General features: G+C 38.3%; 2 protein-coding genes across 2 annotated transcripts; both read left to right on the plus strand.

Moving 5' to 3' along the window:
- Positions 1-208: 208 nt before the first annotated feature.
- ppp5c (protein phosphatase 5, catalytic subunit) lies at positions 209-11,736 on the plus strand. The gene is made up of 13 exons (XM_084717488.1): positions 209-318; positions 2,698-2,939; positions 4,689-4,836; positions 5,053-5,174; positions 5,278-5,343; positions 5,552-5,650; positions 6,677-6,782; positions 6,978-7,120; positions 8,567-8,654; positions 8,761-8,801; positions 8,935-9,113; positions 9,208-9,289; positions 11,042-11,736. Exons 1-13 carry the CDS (start codon positions 222-224, stop codon positions 11,102-11,104), a joined length of 1,476 nt encoding a protein of 491 aa, XP_084573614.1. The 5' UTR covers positions 209-221; the 3' UTR covers positions 11,105-11,736.
- Positions 11,737-13,789: 2,053 nt separating this feature from the next.
- On the plus strand, positions 13,790-20,460 carry LOC146328464 (THAP domain-containing protein 5-like). Its single transcript, XM_084717489.1, has 5 exons — positions 13,790-13,963; positions 16,647-16,830; positions 17,118-17,899; positions 19,738-19,924; positions 20,029-20,460. Exons 1-5 carry the CDS (start codon positions 13,890-13,892, stop codon positions 20,146-20,148), a joined length of 1,347 nt encoding a protein of 448 aa, XP_084573615.1. The 5' UTR covers positions 13,790-13,889; the 3' UTR covers positions 20,149-20,460.
- The last annotated feature ends 494 nt before the right edge of the window (positions 20,461-20,954 follow it).

The following is a 20,954-nucleotide window of genomic DNA, read 5'->3' on the forward strand; positions in this document are numbered from 1 at the left end:
TAATTAAATCAGAACCAACCAATTCTTCCTTGGATGTCTTTGTAATGATTAAAATGTCTGGTTTTTACGACAGTGTATATTGTATTATCTGTCACGTTATTTTACATTGATTGAGCCGTAGTCTTCCTCCAGTCGTAACGTTTCTGCTCTTTAAAATTAATTTTAAAAAAATTATTCTCATTATTCGAGCAAAAAGGACTTTGCGACCTTTGCGACAGTCAATGGCGCACGGATCGGAACACGGCAGTGAGAAGAAGATGGCGGAGGGAGGTAATGATGCAGAGCTACTGAAGGAGAAGGCGAATAAGTACTTTAAAGGTAATGTGACACACCTGTCAGGTCACTGGCTTTTACCAGCTGTTTACAACAGACACAGTTGTGACCACTAATTACAGCAGGGACACATTTGTGTTGCAACACGCCACAACTGGAGCCGGTCGCTAATGTGAAGCTAAGCTAACATGGCTCAGAGAGCATGCTAACTGTAAACCTCATTCATTGGATTAGGCGGCACTGAATTGAAACAGCGGCTAGCTGGTTTAGCTAACGCCAGCTAGCAGCCAGTTCAATAACAGCAGTATCGATGTTAACCCATGCTGTCACGCGTGTCATGTATAGTGCAATGCTAAGTTAGTCAGATTTCATGATTTGTCTGTGTTTTGAGCACATGGCCCTCTGTTGTGTTCGTCCATTTCTTAGTATCAAGTCGTGTTATTATATTATTGTGTAGCTTTAGTTCATGTTCAGATAAAACTCCTAGAATCTTCTGTTAGCCAGCGGGCGCATGTGAGCAGCGGCAGGCACAGCCTTGGTTTATTAGCAGTCATCTGATGTTTAGCGTGACTTGATTTATAGCTATTCTTTCGACATGGCTACAATTTAAACTAAGTACGTCCATCTCCTATTAGACGATAATTAATCTTGAAAGGAGATAAATAATCGGCCACACTGAGCCGTAGCTTTGGTCCAAGAAATAGTTTGTGACAGAAGCATCGATAACGAAAGTCAAGTTCTCTGACTGTGATCCACTCTGCAGCCCCCGCTTTGGTTGTTTGTTTATTTAAGTAGATTTCAAAATTCATTTCTGTCATTCTTATGCAAAATACAAAGAGATTTTTACTGATGTTATGTTAAAAAGTGTACCCTTTTCACATACTTCCTGTGTCACAGGTTTAAGGTTGGTATATCTAGCGGCCTGAGCAGTACCACGGCTGACACCCTGATGAGTCAGAGCAGATGGAAGGGAAAGGCTGTCTGTTGCAGGATGGGCATGATTGCCTTTATCTGAGCTATATTACATAAAATAAGCAACAGGGAAACGTTAGATAACTCTTAATCAGCAGAGAAATGCAGGTTCAATGTGACATTACTTATCGCAGTATAAAACTTAATAGGGCTCAATAAGGATTGCCTGCTTGCCTGGATCAAGTGAAATGTCAAATTGGGCTAGTAAATCTCGAAACTCACTTGCCTAATTGAGTAAATGGTAAAAAAAGAACATAAACTATTTTGATTATTGATTAATCATTAAAGTATTTTTCATGCACAAATAAATCAGGGTCATAAATCACTGATTTCAGTCTCAAATATGGAAATGTCCTCTTTCCCCACTTTTATATCAAATAAAACTGAATATTTTTGGTTGACTCTAGTATTTGCTGTTATTGGATAACTGCTAATAAACAAGACAATTTGTAAAGGGGTAAGTTAAAAAATAGATTTTGAGCAAGTAGATTTCTGACATACTTGCCCAACCATTAATGTTGAACCCTACTTATTATTTATTTCTTCATGTCAGAAGTATTATCATGTTAAATTTATAAACTGTGGCATTTAGGTTTACAGCCAATATCAGAATCTGTGTTGTGCAATATGTGTTCATATGAAAACTTTTTTTGACAGAACATAATGTATATTGATTTTATGTATACCTGATCCTTGTTATACATGCATATGCATATATGTATTTCAAAGTTGATTTAAACCTGCTTTCAATTTGATTCAAATAATCAAAATCAAAGGTAGAATTTACTTATGGCAGGGAAATAGCTTACTGGCCATTATGTCACACTTGATACCATATCTTTTTAAAGAAGATTTTAAATAAAGGAAGAGATTTATTGTAAAACTGTAAAATATCATTCCTCCATTACATAACTTTACACGTGTTTGATATACACACATTTGAGGGATCATTGCAATATTGGCAGATATAACAATGTCAGATTTTTTTTAGCTAATATCAGTATTGATCCCAATAATCCACTATCAGTTAGATTCTTATTATTATTCAAACGTTGTATACTAATATCCATTAACCCTGTATGGATGTGATATGATAGAAGTGCTGGGTGGTGTGCACTGCTTGCTGTGCAGCTTATTTGCCCTCAGAGATAATGAGGATAACCTTGAAACCTTGTTCTATGGACTGGCTCAAGTGAAAATATTTTGGAGTATGGGCTGCTGCTGGGATATAGCAGGGTCCCATTTCAAGCCCAGTCCAGCATTTTAGGCTGTATCAGAGGTATTTCTGATACTGGTATCAGAACAACTCTAAACATGAGCCCAAATGTCAAAATAATTGTGTCAGCACTTATTATTATTTTGACATTATTGTCCAGCTGTAGCATTCTCTCCGTAGATAATAAATAATAAATCTCTACTGCCTCCAGTAAAGATCTGACATTTGTTTTTCAGACAAAGACTATGAAAATGCAATCAAGTATTACACAGAGGCCCTGGAGCTCAATCCCTCCAATGCCATCTACTACAGCAACCGCAGCCTGGCATACCTGCGCACAGAGTGCTATGGTTATGCCCTGGCTGATGCGACGAAGGCCCTGGAGATCGACAAGAACTACATAAAGGGATATTATCGCCGGGCCACCTCCAACATGGCACTGGGCAAGTTCAAGGCTGCACTTAAGGACTACGAGACGGTAAGAAATTAAGCATCTTTGACTCTCTGGAGCTGCACGCTTTCAACTGAAATGTAGTCTGAACCTAGAATGTACGAGACGTGAGCAATGTGCACAGTATAACAAAATGTTTTTCCCTGTTTTTTCTCAAAACAAAAGAGCTCTGCAGTTCCATCTGTTGATCTGTCATCATGAGTTAGGCTCTCCACGTTTCCTTAACAGCCTTGAATAGGGATCATCCTTTAATCCAGCCATGATGCCAATTAGATCCAGTGTGAAGGCACTCATACCACAGCTAATTTGGTGTCTATTGCTGTTCATGCTGTTCTCATAATACGCAACATAAATATACCAGGGCTGTGGCAACAAAGACCTCTAAGCTCAGCCATTGTCATAGCAATTCATTGAACAAACAAAATGTAGCACCATGACAACAGAAAATGAGAGTTAATCCTCATGAAGTTATGAGAGGTTGGAGCTGGATTTAAATATATTTATAGATCACTGAAATGTATACAGGGTTTCTGCAGGTCCTTAAAAAATCAAAATCAGTCTAAAATCCATTACACAAACAAACAAAAAACATACACCTACATTAAAAATCACATTGCAGACAAGTGTTGTGAAAAATATCGACATATTGATAAATATAGATACTGGTTCAGTATTCATTTTTTTTAACATCATCGATACTCAGGTACCAGCTGTACTCTCTTCTCTTCAACAGTGAGTCGACACAGACCACTGCAGTGCCCACATCTACTGTCCTGCCCCCTCTCACTTAATCACAGTGCCGTCTTGTCACTCGTCTCATTTGTTATATTTGTTGTTGTTATGTTATAGACTTTTTGCAACAGTTGATGTGATATAGGTCTTAAATTTCATTCATAACGGTCTTAAAAAGGTTGTATTGTCTAAAACTTAACTTGATGAAACTAGGGATGTTAATGGTTCATCATTATTCAGTTAATCGCTGTTAAGAATTTAAACCGTTAAAAATGTTTTAATCGATAGTATAGAAAAGGGAATAATATATAACAATATAATTTAAACAATATAAAATGCTCTGCAAGGAGCAATAAATTGTCTGATGTTTTTTGTTTTAATTTTCTTTTCCAAAATAAATTCAAATACCTTGTTAAAATGGCTTACACATACAGTAGCTCGTTATCATTTAGTATTCAGTGATTCATTAATATGCAGATAGTTTCCACTCTCTCCACACACACCCACACCCCCACCCCCACCCATACCCGTACGCATCTGCACCTGGCTTCTCTGTTTTGCTAGCTAATTGTGGTAACTAGCTACACTCAGTTTCTCCTGTGGGCTGGGTATCGCTGCAAATGATATGTATAGTGCCAGAGGTTTATGGTGTCATATACCCAGCCTGACTGAATCCATTTTTTTAGACTACCCTCGCTCACCTTGATCAGTTTCAAAGCATGAAATGCTCCTGATATGTCTCGTAACACATGAAAAACACTGCATGGACATGTTAAAAATGTGATTTTTACTGGAGGGGGTCTTTAATTAAAAGTGGCTAATTGAACACTTTCAACGTTGTCCACTTACCACGCAGAACACAATATTTATCATCTAGTAGAAACTGTTTGCGAATTTAAAAATAAAAACTTTAATATACTTTTATTACTGTTTATATCCTGTTCTTTGTAGCTACACCGAGCCAATTTCCCCGCGTCTGCCCTACTGCCAGTTGATGATTAACCAGTGTGTTTAATTTGTTTCGTTTCCCTGTTCTGATAATAGGTAGTGAGGGTTCGACCAAATGACAAGGATGCAAAGATGAAGTATCAGGAATGTAACAAGATTGTGAAACAGAAGGCCTTTGAGAGAGCCATCGCCAGCGATGAGATAAAGAAATCTGTTGTCGACTCTCTGGACATTGAAAACATGAGTGAGTTTTCTGTGTTACTGGACTTGTATAAAAAATATATCTGTAATCATTATGTGCTTTAATCTCATTTGTGCTGATTGAGAAAAACAGTATGTTGCATGTGAAGCAGGAGCTGAAGGCAACAAAATACACTGGTGTGAGCAGCGTGTGAATTACTGGATTCTTTACTGTACTTCTTGGTTTTCCGTCTAAGAATAAGATGATCTTGTATTGCAGCGATTGAGGATGACTATGTAGGCCCCAAACTTGAAGATGGGAAGGTCACGTTGACGTTCATGAAGGAGATGATGGATTGGTTCAAAGACCAGAAGAAACTGCACAGAAAGTGTGCTTATCAGGTAAAATATGTTTGTTCTTATGAAATACACTAACTGAAAGAAACATACCCGTACGTGTAATTCAATTTTTTTTTCTTTTCTTTTTTTTTTTTAACTCTTTCAGATTTTGGTGCAGGTTAAAGATGTTCTATCGAAACTTCCAAGTCTTGTTGAAATCTCATTAAAAGAGGTGAGGACTCTGCAGGTGCTCGCTAGTGAAGTGACTTTAAGATGCTATGAGTTCATATACACGGAGTACAACAGTATAATTATATTCTTCATCTGTGATAATACGACTACAATGGTGTAAGTCACAGCATAAGAGTAAGATGTTATTTTTTATGGCTGTTTTATACAGTTATCATCTTTTTTGTGACACTAATTTCTCTTTTCCACAGACAGAAAAAATAACTATTTGTGGTGACACCCATGGGCAGTACTACGATCTCCTCAACATCTTCAAGTTGAACGGCTTACCCTCAGAGACGAACCCTTATGTATCCTTTCTTTTGGCATACAGCCACTCATCAGCTTTTAAGTTTGTGTCTGGGGTCCAGAATCACCTTTTTGTTCAATCTGCCAATTGTAAACTTAACTGTGACGCACCATTTGTTGGTAAATTTTCATTTCATCGTACCTCCACGGCGCTCTTCATTTATATCTTTTAGGTTGACCTACTTTGGCAATGTGCCGCCACATACTTAACATATTACTTTAGTTGTATATTTGATAGATACAGCACATGTTTGAGTACATCAGTTTGGGACCACTTAGGAGGGTGCTCCAATATTTCCAACATTTACTTCCCTGTACTTACAACATTGTTTTGTCAGCAGTGTGGTACCTCACAGCTCCCTCTAGTTGTGGCCCTGCTTCTAATGCTACTGTCTACCCTTTGTTTAATTATGTATACATATTTGAAGTATTTTAAATTCTCAAAGAACAACAAATGTTGTTTTTCCAAAATGTTGCAATGAAAATGAAACTTGTGCTTTTTTTTAAACAAGCATTTTTCTGGCTTTCTTGAAAAGTGATTCTGTTGGTTTAAATGTTGTTGCATGTGTGAGTGACCACTCAGTAAAACAATATTTGAGATTGTGTGAAAAGCATCCAGGCTGCATTAACTGTAAGAAAATGTTTGTGGCAATAATTTGTTGCATTACTTACAGGCTGTTTTTTACAGTTAGCCTGAAATTCTCCTCTGTGGTACCAGTGATAATTGAGCTGGTAACTAGCTCGATAAACTTCTTTTTAATGATGGTGGACAGCAAAGGTCAATCAAATAATTCTGATATTGATGGTCATACACTGCATGCTGTCAGTTCAAAATAAAACGTAGTGAAGTGGGCCAATTTCAGCGGCTGGCCTCACTGATTTTATTTGCCAGCATAGATTTTTACTCACATTTGGCGAGTGTTCAGTGCAGTCTGTCTTGTTTGTACCATTCTGTTTCTACATCCACAACAGCCAAAAAGCCTCAAATCCAGAACTTGTGCGTCATGTTGCTTAACTACAGACTTCAGCTGTTCAATGGTGACTTTGTGGATCGTGGCTCTTTCTCTCTTGAGGTCATTCTTACTCTCTTCGGATTCAAGCTGCTCTACCCAGACAACTTCCACTTGCTTAGGGGTGAGAGCACTCGCACACATGAGTCTGTTGGTGCATGTGTATTATCTGCTGTAACTGTCATATTAATGTCTCACACCTAATACCTGTGAGCTGTCATAAGGTTCAAAGCACAACGCTGACATTGTTTTATTAGCATTTTTTCATATTGTGACTTTAATTTGGTTTAAAGTATAAAAACCAAGCTTTTCCCTGCAGGTAACCATGAGACAGACAACATGAACCAGATGTATGGATTTGAAGGGGAGGTCAAAGCCAAGTACACAGCCCAGATGTTCCAGCTGTTCAGCGAGGTCTTCCAGTGGCTGCCTCTTGCACAGTGTATCAACAACAAAGTACTGGTAAGCAGTGGCATCGTGAGCTGACAGCAGGACACAAGATGCAACTAAATTTGTTGTTGTTCACATGGACCAGTCTCTGATACCAATTTTTTTATTGCTGGGCGAGCTAGTGTTGTTTTTCTTAAAGGATTTTTGGTAGGGCTCAACCGTATACTGATATTAAATCATTGTTGTGATATGAAACTGGATATTGTCTGAGATTGTGGATATTGTTATATTTTGATAAGTGTTGTCTTTTCCTGGATTTAAAGGCTGCATTACAGCAAAGTGATGTAATTTTCTGAACTGCTCTAGCTCTTCTATTATTTGCCCTTACCCACTTAGTTATAACATCCACATCACTGCTGATTATTTATCAAACATCTTGCTGTGTTAATATTTGGTGAAGGCACCAATCATCATACCTACAGTATTGTTGCAGTATCAATAAATATCAATATTGAGGTATTTGGGCCAAATTATTGTGATATTTGTTTTTGTCCATATTGCCCAGCCTTATCTGTGGGGTAGTTTAATCATCAGGAATGCATCATATTCTACAAGATCATCAGATACTTGCACTATTACTATACATTGTAGAATAGTCTAAAAATACTGAGAGTCAGCAGCAAGGATTTCCCACTTGCCCAGGGCAAGTAAAATGCCAAATTGAGTTAGTGCATCTTGCCCGGTCAGCCAAGTGGTTAAAACAGGATTAAACTGTTAAATTACAGTGTAATCAATTAATTGTTAATGTAATTTTTGCTGCAGAAATGGCAGAAAATGCTGTTTTCAGCTTCTCACACATGGAGATTTCTTGCTTTTTCCTGTTACATCTTTGAGTTTTAGACAAAACAAGACATTTAAAGACATCTCCTTGGGCTTTAACAAACCGGAATGGACTTTTTTCACTATTTTCTGACATTTTATACATGTTGCAGCTCTAGATTAAACAAGACAATTAACTCCAGTTTTTGTTATTTGATATCGGCTAATGGATAAAACAATTTGTACAGGTACAAGAAAAAATTGACTCATGGCGGTAGATTTCTGACCCACATGTCCGATCAGGCAAGTGAAAAAAGACATTATTGTTGAAGCCTGTATTATTTATCAGCCATATCGTCCTGGCATGAGTTTCTTTGTAGTAAAGGCACCAGACTAATGAACTATCTTTGCATGCCAGAGAAATGTGTTGCAGGGAAGAGAGAAAGTGGATGAAAATAGTGGACGCCCACAAGCTGTCTGTGTGTTTAAATGCATGTCCTTCGAGAGACCTTTGCCAGGAAATCCACTTCATCTGTTGCTTGAAACAGTGTGTGTCGGTTTACTTTTTGTCATAGACATAATTAACTCAAATCTCACTGATGACTTCTCTTTTTATAAATGATTTTTGCAACCCTTACTGGTTTAGTTGTTTGGTCTGCTGTACTGCGCACACCGTCCTAACAAGATTCTCCATCTTAGGTCATGCACGGTGGACTGTTCAGTGAAGATGGTGTCACGTTGGAAGACCTCAGGAAGATTGACAGGAACAGACAGCCTCCAGACTCAGGTAGGGCCAGACTCCAAATACATCATCAGTATAAAACTGGCTGTGAGAAACCGTCTCTGGAAAGAAAGACGGGTACATTTCAACACCCTCCTCCGCTCTTTCACAGGTCCCATGTGTGACCTCCTCTGGTCAGATCCACAGCCTCAGGTCAGTTCCCACCCACCCAGTACCTATTTAGGCCTAATTAGTCATCTTATCCAGAGGTTTGAGCAGCATTCTGTCCAGTTCTATTTTGGATCTGGAGTTAATTTATCCATTTCTCTCTCCCTCTCTCATGCAGAATGGGCGGTCAATCAGCAAGCGAGGTGTGAGTTGTCAGTTTGGGCCAGATGTGACAGAGCGCTTCCTGGAACAGAACAAGCTGGACTTCATCGTGCGTAGTCATGAGGTCAAAGCTGAGGGCTACGAGGTCACTCATTCAGGGAAGTGCATCACCGTGTTCTCAGCACCCAACTACTGGTACGTAATCATCACGCCAGCTGACTTTAACAGCGCTGAGTCAGCTGTTACTGCACATTAACTGTGGTGTTCTGTGTTCTGCCTTCCCCCCCAGTGATCAGATGGGAAACAAAGGAGCTTATATCCACCTCAGGGGATCTGACCTCAAGCCAGAATTTCACCAGTTCACTGCTGTGGTCAGTATCCTGCTCCAGAAACTGTTCAATTCATTTTAATTGTCATCACATTTGTTATGGTGCATGTTGGTTTTGGTAATAATTTACTGAAGTGCTTCATTGTTCAGATTTTGAGCATAAGGTTGAGTCTGTACATCATGTTACAGTGACACCTGCTGGAACCTCAGATATAAACTGGTCCTATTTAGCCCATTTGCCTCATTTCATTTAGAAATAAAATGAATCTGAAACTTAAAAGTCAGAGCCACTTGAGTTAGGTGAAATGTTGCCATAACTACTGCTGCACCTAATGATTGATTTTTAAATATGATTAATCTACAGATTATTTTTCCAATTTGTTGACAAATCTAAGGACTAATTTATCCATAATTCTGAAGATCAGTTTTGTGTTACTTGATTAATATAACAATTAATTTACCCAAAATAAAAATCAGACACGTCTCTTCAATATTTTATTCAATCATAATCTTCAAATAGAAACATAACGCATGTTTGAATAATGATAATAGTGGCATATTTTAAATTTAGTCTAATTAATAGACTAATAGATTAGTCAGAAACCTGCTCAAAAAATTATCAACGTCAAATTAAAAAGGATTCCATATTAATTCAATCAGTGTCGACCCTTTACCTCAGTATTTTAACTTAAATGTTTAAGTTAAAGCTTAAAATCATCATGAGATGGGGTTTTTTCATTGCTAAAAGAAGATACAGTTAAGAAAATCACTGGTAAATATATTTTTACTGAAACGAATAACCAGTCAGACTATAACAAGAGTCTGTAACATTACTTGAAGCCATTTTCTCACTTATACATGGGCATTAAAGTAAACAGAAAATATAAAATGGCTAAATAAAAACATTAATTGATGCATGGTGTAAAGTTACATGAACAGCATTGTTGTAGAAAGTGCTTAAACTATGTGGGCAATGAAAAAGTATTTAAAAAATTGATATTATGTGACTACTACTAACAGAAACAGGATCCGCCTGTTGATAATCCCAACATGGTTGGGTGAAGACAAAAAGTAAACATGACAGTGCTGTATTGCAGCTGCTGCGGTCTTGACAAAGCGCTCCAGTGTTTTCACTCCCAGAACAGAACAGTCGTACTGCTGTGATTTAAGTGAAGCCTTCCACAGTTTGCAGAGCTCATAGAGAACCATACTGTTTCTGCTAAAATACTCCCAGGTTTAGATGATCGTGGCCCGGGGACATTATAAAGCTACTAAAATAACTACCACGAGTGTCACAATTTCAATATTAAATCAAAAATCAATCAAATTGTACTTTAATTTCAATAATTTAAGTTAAAAAGCAGAATTAGCTATTCTCCCAGTATATATATTTTTTCTCTTCACGCTCGCCTACTTGCAGCACGTCCCCAGAGATTAAAGACAGCACTTTGAAGATGACACAGAGTAGCTTACCGGCTGTTATATCACACTATAAACAACTTGAAAATGTGAATTCCAGTAAAAGTTGACAAGGTATAAAGCCAATGATGTGTTGATCTTTACAAATCAGGACTTGATAGCCTGTAAAAATGGCTGTCACTGCTAAAAAAAATGGTTAAATTGAAAAATTGTGTTGAATCGTGACCTTAAAATTGAAAGTCAAATCGAATTATGGATTTTGGAATATCGTGCCACCCTCAACCACTAATAAAAACACAAGTTTGACCACTACTTGAGCAAGTTAACTTGTTGAATCTTGATCTAATGTTCGTCTTCCTCTCGTTCTCTTTCACAGCCTCATCCAAATGTCAAACCCATGGCGTACGCCAACACGCTAATGCAGTTGGGGATGATGTAGAGGCCACGCAAACCTGTCTGTGACACTGACGACTTCCCATCTGACCTGAACCATCCCAGCCACATCACTCCCCCCGCCCCCCTCCCCCCAGTGCTCGGACATGCTCTGGTTCATGCTTAACACCAAGGGATCCCTCTCCTCCCTGACAAACCTCCACTAGTTGTACGCAGAAAGCACGTGGTGTAGTTCAGATAGGAAGAGATCACTTCACCACCAGCCCAGTTCAGAACTGGGTATGTTCTTTTCATTGTTATCAGTTAAAACTGGAAAATCCCAACCCCACCCCACCCAGTTCCGTTATCCATTTACCTGCTCACGTGTTCCATCACTGGGTAAAAGAAACCAACCCTGAGAATTTCAGACGAGTCTCCTTGGAGCTGCTTGGTTTTTAAATATCTGATGTGCCCAGCAGATGGGATCAAATAGCTGGTATGTACCAAAGATCTGTAATGAAAATGATTGTTCAGTTTTTACAAGGAGCGGCTTGTGACTCTGAAACCTAGCATTGTACTGTTGGCCTGTGTACTCAGCTTAGAGCTTTGTAACCTGGGTTAAGAGCAGCATGTCTATCAGTGTTTCTCAAACCATACTACAGTATGTCCGGTTATTTTTTTTATTTGAATACAAATGATTACATAAATGATCCCAGTCAAAAAAAAAAAAGATTGATTGTCTCTGGGTACACTCTTAAAGGTGCTGTTTGCCATTAGTGGTGTATTTAGTCGGTTCGTTCATGTAGCTGGTAACATTTATTTTGCACTGCTTCCTGTGGAGGAAGATACTGCTGCTCTCCATGTTTTCATCCCTGACTGTCATTGTGCCACTCACCCGGCAGCTCCCGCACACAGTCTCCTCTCCAGACTCGCTTTGGTGTAAGGCAAACACTGACGGCACTCTAGTCTCCAATACATGTTCAATTACTGGTGACTTATCACCCCCCTCCCCCTCCCCCATATGTGGATTTCTTCAGTACACAAACGTCCAAAATGCAATCCTGTCTTGAAACGCACAGCTGCATTGTCCAGTGGCCCTCAACTTTTTAGATAAAGAAATACACTGATGATGTGTATGTATATATACTGTATCATTTAAAGATTCCGTGTAATGTTTGGAGAAAATTATTGAATAAAAAAATCCAGTCCAGTGATTTTAGAAACAAGCTGGTATCTTTATGTCAATGAAGATTGTCGGCATTTGTTTTGTGATACATTGAAGTTTGTGGGCGAAGGGTTTGAGGTTTGAAGTGCCTGTTAATTTAAAAACTACTTAAACAATTTATTGTTGGTTTCACAGATATGGAAGTCCATTTCTGCCAATATGATGAAAAAATATGTATATCCTGCAAGTCATGATAATGAGAAACTTCAGAATCTCAAAATAAGAGCTTGTTTTTAAAAAATATTAAACTTTCAAATAATGACCTAGTTTTTCTAAATACTAACTAATATCTCCAAATAATGGGCAACTTTCTCCAAGTAATGACTTAACATCTAAAGAAATGAGCAACTTTCTCAAATTAGTATTTCAAAATAATGAGCAATTTTCACAAATGATGACCTAATTTTTCCAAAATACTAACTTGATGTCTCCAAGTAATGGACAACTTACTCGACATATGACTCTATGAATCTCAAAATAATGTTGAACTTTCTCAAAATAATGACCTAATATCCAAAAATAAATTAGCAACTTTGTCAAAATGACTTAGTATCTCAAAATAAGAACTTAGTTTCTAAAAATAATACCAATTTTCAAATAATGACCTAGTTTTTCTGAATTATTTTCTAAATAATTTCTAAAACTTAATATCTCCAAATAATGGGCAACTTTCTTGAAATATGACTCGGTATCTCAAAATAATGAGCAACCTTCTTAAAATAATAACTTAATATCTAAAAAAAAAAAAAAAAAAAAAATGAAGAAGAAGAGCACATTTCTTAAAACTAATGACTCAAAATAAGGACTTAGTTTCTAAAAGAAATGAGCAGCTTTCTTGAAATATGACCTAGTTTTTCAAAATAATGATTTAGCATCTCAGAGTAATGAGCAACTTTATCAAATAATGACCTATTTTCTCAATATACTAACTTAATTTCATGTGACTTAGAATCTCAAAATAATGAGCAACTTTCTCAAAATAATTACTTAACATTTAAAAAAAGAGCTACTTTGAATAACTCTTGCAAAAAATTGAGCAACAATTTAAAAATTATTTAGTATCTCTAAATAATGAGCGACTTTCACAAAATAATGTAGAACTTTCTCAAATAATGACCTAGTTTTTCAAAATACTGAGTTAATATCTCCATATAATGGGCAACTTTCCTGAATATGACTTGGTATCTCAAATAATGTGCAACTTTCTCCAGATATGACTTACTTGTTCAAAATACTGACTTAATTACTAAAATAATGACCATCCAATACATTATTTTGATAAAGTTTCTCATTAGTTTGAGACACTAAGTCATTATTTGGATGTCATAACTCATTATTTCTAACATTTTATTATTATAATGTATTTCAGGATCGCTTTTTCATTACACTGTCGTAAATGATCTGAACACAAACAGCTGCAACAAAACGAGGCACAGAATCATAACAGACGTGAATCTGCGGGAACGCAGCGCTGGTTCCTTTTAGGTTGGCGGTCGCTCGCATTTGACGTCACAGCCCGAACAGCTGATCGTCGGTCGTCAACTACGCGCCACGAGTTGACAACACAGCAGCACGAGTTTCACCTTGTTGTGAACCCGGTTGGACTCGGAAGACATCAGCAGCTGAGATGCCGAAATATTGTTCGGTTCCGAACTGTAAGAACGACTCCGGCAGCGGCTCCGACAGGAAGAGCTTCTACAAGTAAGACGGTTTAAAATGTTCAGGTTGTGTGTTTGAGCTGCTCACAGAGGCTCAGAGACCTGCTAACCAGGAGCGTCATCTAACTTCAACCAACGGCTTCATATGTGATGAGTCAGCCCTTCACCACGATGAGATTAACAACACTCTGATGATTGAAATTAATCAATATAGTCCTGAAATAATCAGCGTTTTGATCTACATGCTAACTTCCTGTTTTGTTTTGACCTTTAAGACACTCCAGATTGACTTTTGTGGCTGTACCTCAGTCCGGTGACCAAGTTTTTGCTGACAAACAAATATGTATTTAATGCGTCAAATGTAGAAAGGTGCAGCAGTCCTAAACTGACTGTAATGATGTCTGTCAGTCTGTCACCTGAAGCTGATCCACAGACAGACAACATGACAGACTCAGGATGATTCTACTGGGGATTTCATCTTAAATACTGACAACCTTTAAATTAAAAACCAGTGACCAGGAGAACAGAATAGAACCTCTGTACAGTGGTGGAATATAACGAAGTACATTTACTGAAGTACTGTACTTAAATACAAAATTGAGCTACTTGTACATAACTTGAGTATTTGCATTTTATGCAACTTTCAAAACCCATTTCTGTCAGTGTGCTGAAAATGAATAGATCCTGTAAGTCTAATCAGAAACTTTGACTTAATGAGCAGTACTATCTCAAAATAATGAGATGGTATCTCAGCATAATGAGTAACTTTCTTGTAACGATGACCTAGTTTTTCAGAACTACTCACTTAATGTCTCACACAATCAGCAACTTTCTCAAAATTACTGAATTTTTCAAGATGTCAATGTTTTCAATGTAATGAGCAACTTCCTCAAAATAATGACATAATACATCAAAACTTTTGCAGCTTTGTTCGAAATGATGAACATACAAATTAAAAACAGTCATCACACGGGCTTGAAGTTTCAACTACCTGATGTGAAGATGTTAATTTAAAAACTGTTTTAAACAGTTTATTGTTGGTTTCATAAATATGGAAGCCATTATTTCTGCCATTATGATGGAAAAATAGATCCTGTAAGTCATTATAAGAAACTTTTCTTGAAGATAATGATTTAATATCTCAAAATGATGAGCAACTTTCTTGAAATGGTGAAAAAACAGACGTCATAGAGACCAGGAGAACAGAATAGAACCTCTTTACAGTGGTGGAATGTAACAAAGTACATTTACTCAATTACGGTACTTTGAGTATTTCCATTTGATGCAACTTTATATTTCTACTCCACTACATCTCAGACTGAGGCACATTTTGTACTTCCTACATTGTCTGACAGCTTTAGGGATGAAATGATAAAATTTCAGATGATTAGTATGACTGTTTCAGATTTTAATTATCATGATAACTGTCTTTGATTATCATTACTCACAGTAAAGACTGTCCAGTATCGGCTAAAACTATCAGCAGTCTCACCAAACGCAGGCGCAGCAGCAATGTGGGTTTGTTTTCTGTGATTGAAACCATCACAAATAACTTCAGATCATTGACAGGCTTTCAGTACAGAAGATTTTCCTTTATTAGTCCTACAATGAGGAAATCTGCTAAATAAAACTCTATCAGTACTTTAAACTTGCTCTTTTTCAGACACTACACTACACTACACTTTGTATTCCACTACAATTGCTTTTAGTTACTTTTCAGATTACAAATTTCACACGCAACTGTCCAGTGAAAACCATGTATCTATGAGTGTGTTGATTTTTAATATTTGTGATAAACTGAAGGATGAAATGTTCTTCTGTGGGTTGAGAAAATCTGTCTACATTTCAAGCTAAATAAACTATTTTAAACCCCTCTTTGATTAGCTGGAAAATACCTCATCATAAAGCTGAAAACCAGCTGTTTTCCTGACATCATGAAGAGTTGACTGATCTTATAGACCATGATGCTCTGCTGCAGATTAAACTATCCAACAGCATGTAAAGTAGTTAAAACCTTAAACATCTACAGCAGTAAAATGCGGCATACACATTACTGCAGCAGTGATATAAATCAAAAAATATCAGTAAAATATTAAAACACTGACAGCGAACATTTTACTGCACAATGGCTACTTTTACTTTTCATACTTTATATACATTTTGCTGAAAATACTTACATACTTTTACATAAGTAAAGTTTTGAATACAGCACTTTTACTTTTTTTTAAGTAAAGGGCCTGAATACTTTTTCAACCACTGTCTGTTTACAATATAAAGCAATGCAAAAGTCAAGCTTTAACATTGTGGCTTGACAGTGTAATTTCAAAAGGCATGACTAAAAGTTTGTCCACTTACACAAAATATTAGAAATATCATTCAAAATATAAATGTATTCATATAATAGCACCACCACTAGCTGTGGCCTCAGAAGCTACCAGAGTTTGGTTTGTATTACACTGTACAGAGTTTAATGGCACAACAAGCCAAAATGTGATGAATCCACAGAGTCAGTCAGTTACCTGATCAGTGTCACGTCTGATGCTCTGATTTCCAGCTGAGGGAGGCAGTTTTTATCTTTACAGACTTTACTGTCAAGTCATTAAAAGCAGCGCAGTCTAAATTCTGTTTTTCTGTGCATTTTTCTTTTTTTTTTTTACTTTAAAACTGACAGTCTTACACTTGAAGGAGCCTGAGTGTGACCGGTGTCTGTGTTTATTGTGTCCTAGGTTCCCTCTGCAGGACACGACACGGCTGCAGCAGTGGCTGAGGAACATGGGACGTGAGAACTGGACTCCCTCTCGACACCAGTACATCTGCCATGAACATTTTGCACCCTCGTGTTTCAAGGTGCGTTGGGGCATCCGTTACCTCGAGAGTGACGCCGTGCCCACAATCTTCCAGGAGGCCGAGGTAAGACAAAAAGACACTTAGCCCAGTCTTCTTCTGAAACTTTGGGTTTGCACAATATTGGCAAGTAATTAGCTATATCACCATGATTTTGTTAAACACTTTTTTACTTAGCATGTACACAAACAGATCCGCACATGTATTGTTTGAATATACAAAGAATTATCATGCGTCAAGTTTTCTGAAGTTAGCAGGAAAGTGTTGTGTTTGCAACACTACAGTTATTTCAAATTAAACTGTAGATGCTGTCATGTTGATTTTGATGAAGACACACTCCTGCTTCTTTCCAGAAACGGAAAGCTGCTGATCACCTTGACAAGAAGCCAAAACGGCATCGAGCTAACAGTAGTGAAAGCACAGCGGTGTCAGATGACATGTCAGTGGCCGTTGACGCTGTAGAGATGGAAAATCCGTTACACACGGTCCACCTGTATGAGATCACGGTGGACCCGTCGCAGCAGCAGGCAGAAACCAGCCTGGTGGAGTTAAGTGATGCTGGAGAATCTGACTGTTCTCTGCAGACAGACCTGAGCTCGCTGACATCGCTGGACGGCTTCAAAACGGCGGCAAATTTTCCTTTAACTTTACTCCAGACAGTAAGCGACCTGAGTGGCGGTGGAGAGAACACAGAGGTGGTGGTGATGTCTGAATGTCCTGCTGGCGAAGGACAACATGAGCTCATGAATGGGATCACTGCTACCATTTTAACGCAGGGCCACGGGCTGGTCATGAACGACTCCACGACAGACGAGGCCGTGGCCACGGAGGAGTTCCCGAACGTCCACGAAGGCCACGAAACTCAAGTCATCGCCTACTTCGAGACGATACCCAACGTTTTCCCCAGCGAAACCTCCACCCACTTCGCCTTCTCTGCGGACACGGTGCTGTCGTCCGCTCTGAGCTCCAAACCCATCACATCCACTCTGCCCATTGTGTCCAAACACGTGCCAGCGTCCCCCACGTCCCTCGTCCTCACCGTGGAAAGACTGGACGCGGATGAGGGTGACGGAGACGACGCACAGTCAGAGGAGTACGGCGCAGAACAGCAGGATCACCAGCTTGAGGAGCACTGGTGAGCACTGACTCTCAAATTCAAGGACAAAAGACAGATTTATAAAGAATTATCAAGAATGCTTTTTCTTCAGCAAGGCCACAGGGTTTAGAGTTAAAAATGGGATCAGAGTTCACTTGGCAACTCAACACATTTCTCAGGTTTTTGGTAAATCGACACTTCGGACACTTTTAGACTTTAGATTACCAAGAAAACCCCCTAAATTTCTGAAGACTACCTTCAGTGTTACCTTTATAATTTGTTTTGAATCTCTGCCATTTTTCTGTGAATAAAATATGTTGCCAAGTAAAATACTTTGGAAACCCCTACCTCACTCTGATGAGATGTTCAGGTAAAACAGGACCGTCTCTGATGGTTAGAAAGAACAGCAAACAATTCAGCTTGTTTATATTGCTTAAACAATTTTATTTCATGTTTTTTGAGCTGATAAATGTTTTTTAGCACTTTAAAAAACAGTCATTATTTTTTAAAGGAGAAATCTATAAAATTGTATTCTAATAGATCGTAAAAAAATGACCATGATATGTCATCAGACATCAAGAAAACATGTTAAGTTGAAATATTCACTTCTCTGACAGCAACACCACAGCCTGATATTTCCACTCTGGGCCAGAATAACTGTTTTTGTTTGCTCGTTTCATGTTAATTAGAGTTCAAATTAATGCTGAATGTTCACAGAATGAGCAAATATCTGTTTATGAGTTGTAACGAATCATTAATAATCTTTTAGAAGGTAGTAGATGTTTATAACTGTAAAATTGAGCAAAATGTAAATGGAGTGTGGCAGACAGTCAACAAACTCCCAACTCCAGAGTGTGTACTTTCAGAGTAGCTGTGCTCAGCAATCGCTCCTGCTGTGTTCCTGCAGCCTGCCTGAGCTTCCTGGAGTCTGGGGAAGAGCTTCAACCATAAATTGTATATTAGATAGGATGTCAAACTATTTAATATACAATCTGTGGCTCCAACGTGCTATTTGGACTACAGTTCTAATTTTTGCAGGCTCGATTGCTACATATTGCCCCAAAACTTTTTCTATTCATTTATTGCGCCCCCATTCTTTCCTCCCCCCACTGTTTATTCTGTCCTCCAAATTTCCTGCCATGTTTCCCTCCTCTTTTGCTGCAGGTGCACGCAAGACCACACATGCATGTGTGTAGCTAATGGCTAATTCTGGACTACTGTGGCAGACACAGACTCGGTGCATGATCTATTTTTTAAGTGACAAAAATACTAAAACTGTAATATGACAGAGTGGCACACAACAGCTTAGTAACTCATGATTTTTATGGCACCTGGTAGCCAAAAAACAGGCTAGTTTCACTTGAGGAAAAAAAGTCTTACTTTAGCTGAATTTGTTGTCCCGTTTTACCTGAATGCATCACTTAAAACCTTTTCCCCATAAGAAGTAAAGTGAAAATATTTCAAAGTCAAACAATCAATAAAATACAACATTCTTCAGCGATTTTTAGTGTTATATCCTTTGTTTTCACTGCAGTACTTTTAGTACCAAGAAGTGAAAATCAACATGTCACATGTTTTACTTTGCGAGTTCTGGGACCAATGTTTTTTTTTGTTTGTTTGTTTAAATCTTTGCTGTGCCCATCCTGGTTAACAAATCAAAATGATTATTTCATGTAAAGTAAATGTGTAGCAACAATGCAGTAACATGTTTGCTGATTGGCTGCTTAGATTTAAAGAACTGAAGGTGTAAAACCTTATTTGTTCCAGATTACTTAACTTCACTAAAGAGCACTTCAGTAGCCATACTTTCCTCTCCGATGTTCTCTTTCTGTATTCCAGCTGTATTATAACCTCTTTCCATTTTTTTACATGTACAGCTACCATAAGAACAGTTTGAGTAAGGAGCAGCTGGAGGCGATTGTTTCTGAGCTGCAGAAGAAGGTGAAAGTGCTGCAGCAGCGACACCGCCGACACCTGGAGAAACTTCTGGGCCTGGAGAACACGGTCAGCCAGCTGAGGCAGAGCAACCTGCTGAATGAAGAACGACTGCAGCTGCTGGAGAGGGTGAGGAGCCCGAAATACTTGCGAGAAATAAGTCCAGAACCCGCTACTCTTAAGTTCATTTTAGCTGTAGGTGTATTCTAATGCGTGTGTCTCCTCTCTGTCAGGCGTACATACAGACCAGCGCAGCGGTGTCGGACACTGGCGAGACTGTGGCGATCATCTACGAAGAGGACGATGCCGCTTACCTGTACACTCCACTGAACATCGCAGACGAAAAGCTGTGATGCCCGACTGACTGCAGACGTCCCGTCTGTGTCAAATAGTGCTGTTTAAAACAAAAGGCTACCTACTTTTTCTTTTAAATTTTAGTTTTCCTTTAACAAAATGAAATCTGTGTATGAAATGTGTGTTATTGTTGTTAGATCTGTGGTGAACTTTGCACAAATATGGATGATAATATGGGACAATGTTGAATGTGTTTTTTATGGTTTTCACCCTCTGTGCCCCTCCTCTCTCCCTCAAACCACTTTTTTGGACTTATAAAGTATTTTTGTTATTGATAATTTGCATATCAAATTAAAAATAACCTCCACCAATTTCTGCTTCATTTCTTTAGTCGCTTCACATCAGCCATTTAAGTACAGTCATACAGAGAGCTTTGTCAGATTTCATGTCCTTCTTCAGAGGAAAAAGGAAATGAATCTATCCAAAGTATTTGGGACAGTAAACGCATCACTAGTTACAGGATTGGTTCAAGGAAGTTTAACCTCCTGTTTCAGAGTCACATTGAGCATGTAGTGATCAGGTCTTCTTGCATGGAGGCCACCATGTTGTACTGTCGTGTTTTTACAGCAGCCCACAAGGGACAAACCAAACACTGGGTCTAGATGTGGCCTTTTGTGAGCTTCATGGCCACCGTAACTTTTCCTACACACTTGGAAGGGGAGGATGAGGTGAGCTGTATTCAGTTGTTGGCAGTCTATGAAATCCTACACTCTGTGTGAGAGCAGGTCATACATCGTGTCCCTCTTGAGAAAACCACATCTCCTTTTCAGGGAAAACAAGTGCTGTAACAGCGGCCAGTCAGTAT

Source organism: Lutjanus erythropterus, chromosome 4, assembly GCF_056507025.1.
Source record: "Lutjanus erythropterus isolate fLutEry1 chromosome 4, fLutEry1.hap2, whole genome shotgun sequence".
Taxonomy (NCBI): Eukaryota; Metazoa; Chordata; class Actinopteri; order Lutjaniformes; family Lutjanidae; genus Lutjanus; species Lutjanus erythropterus.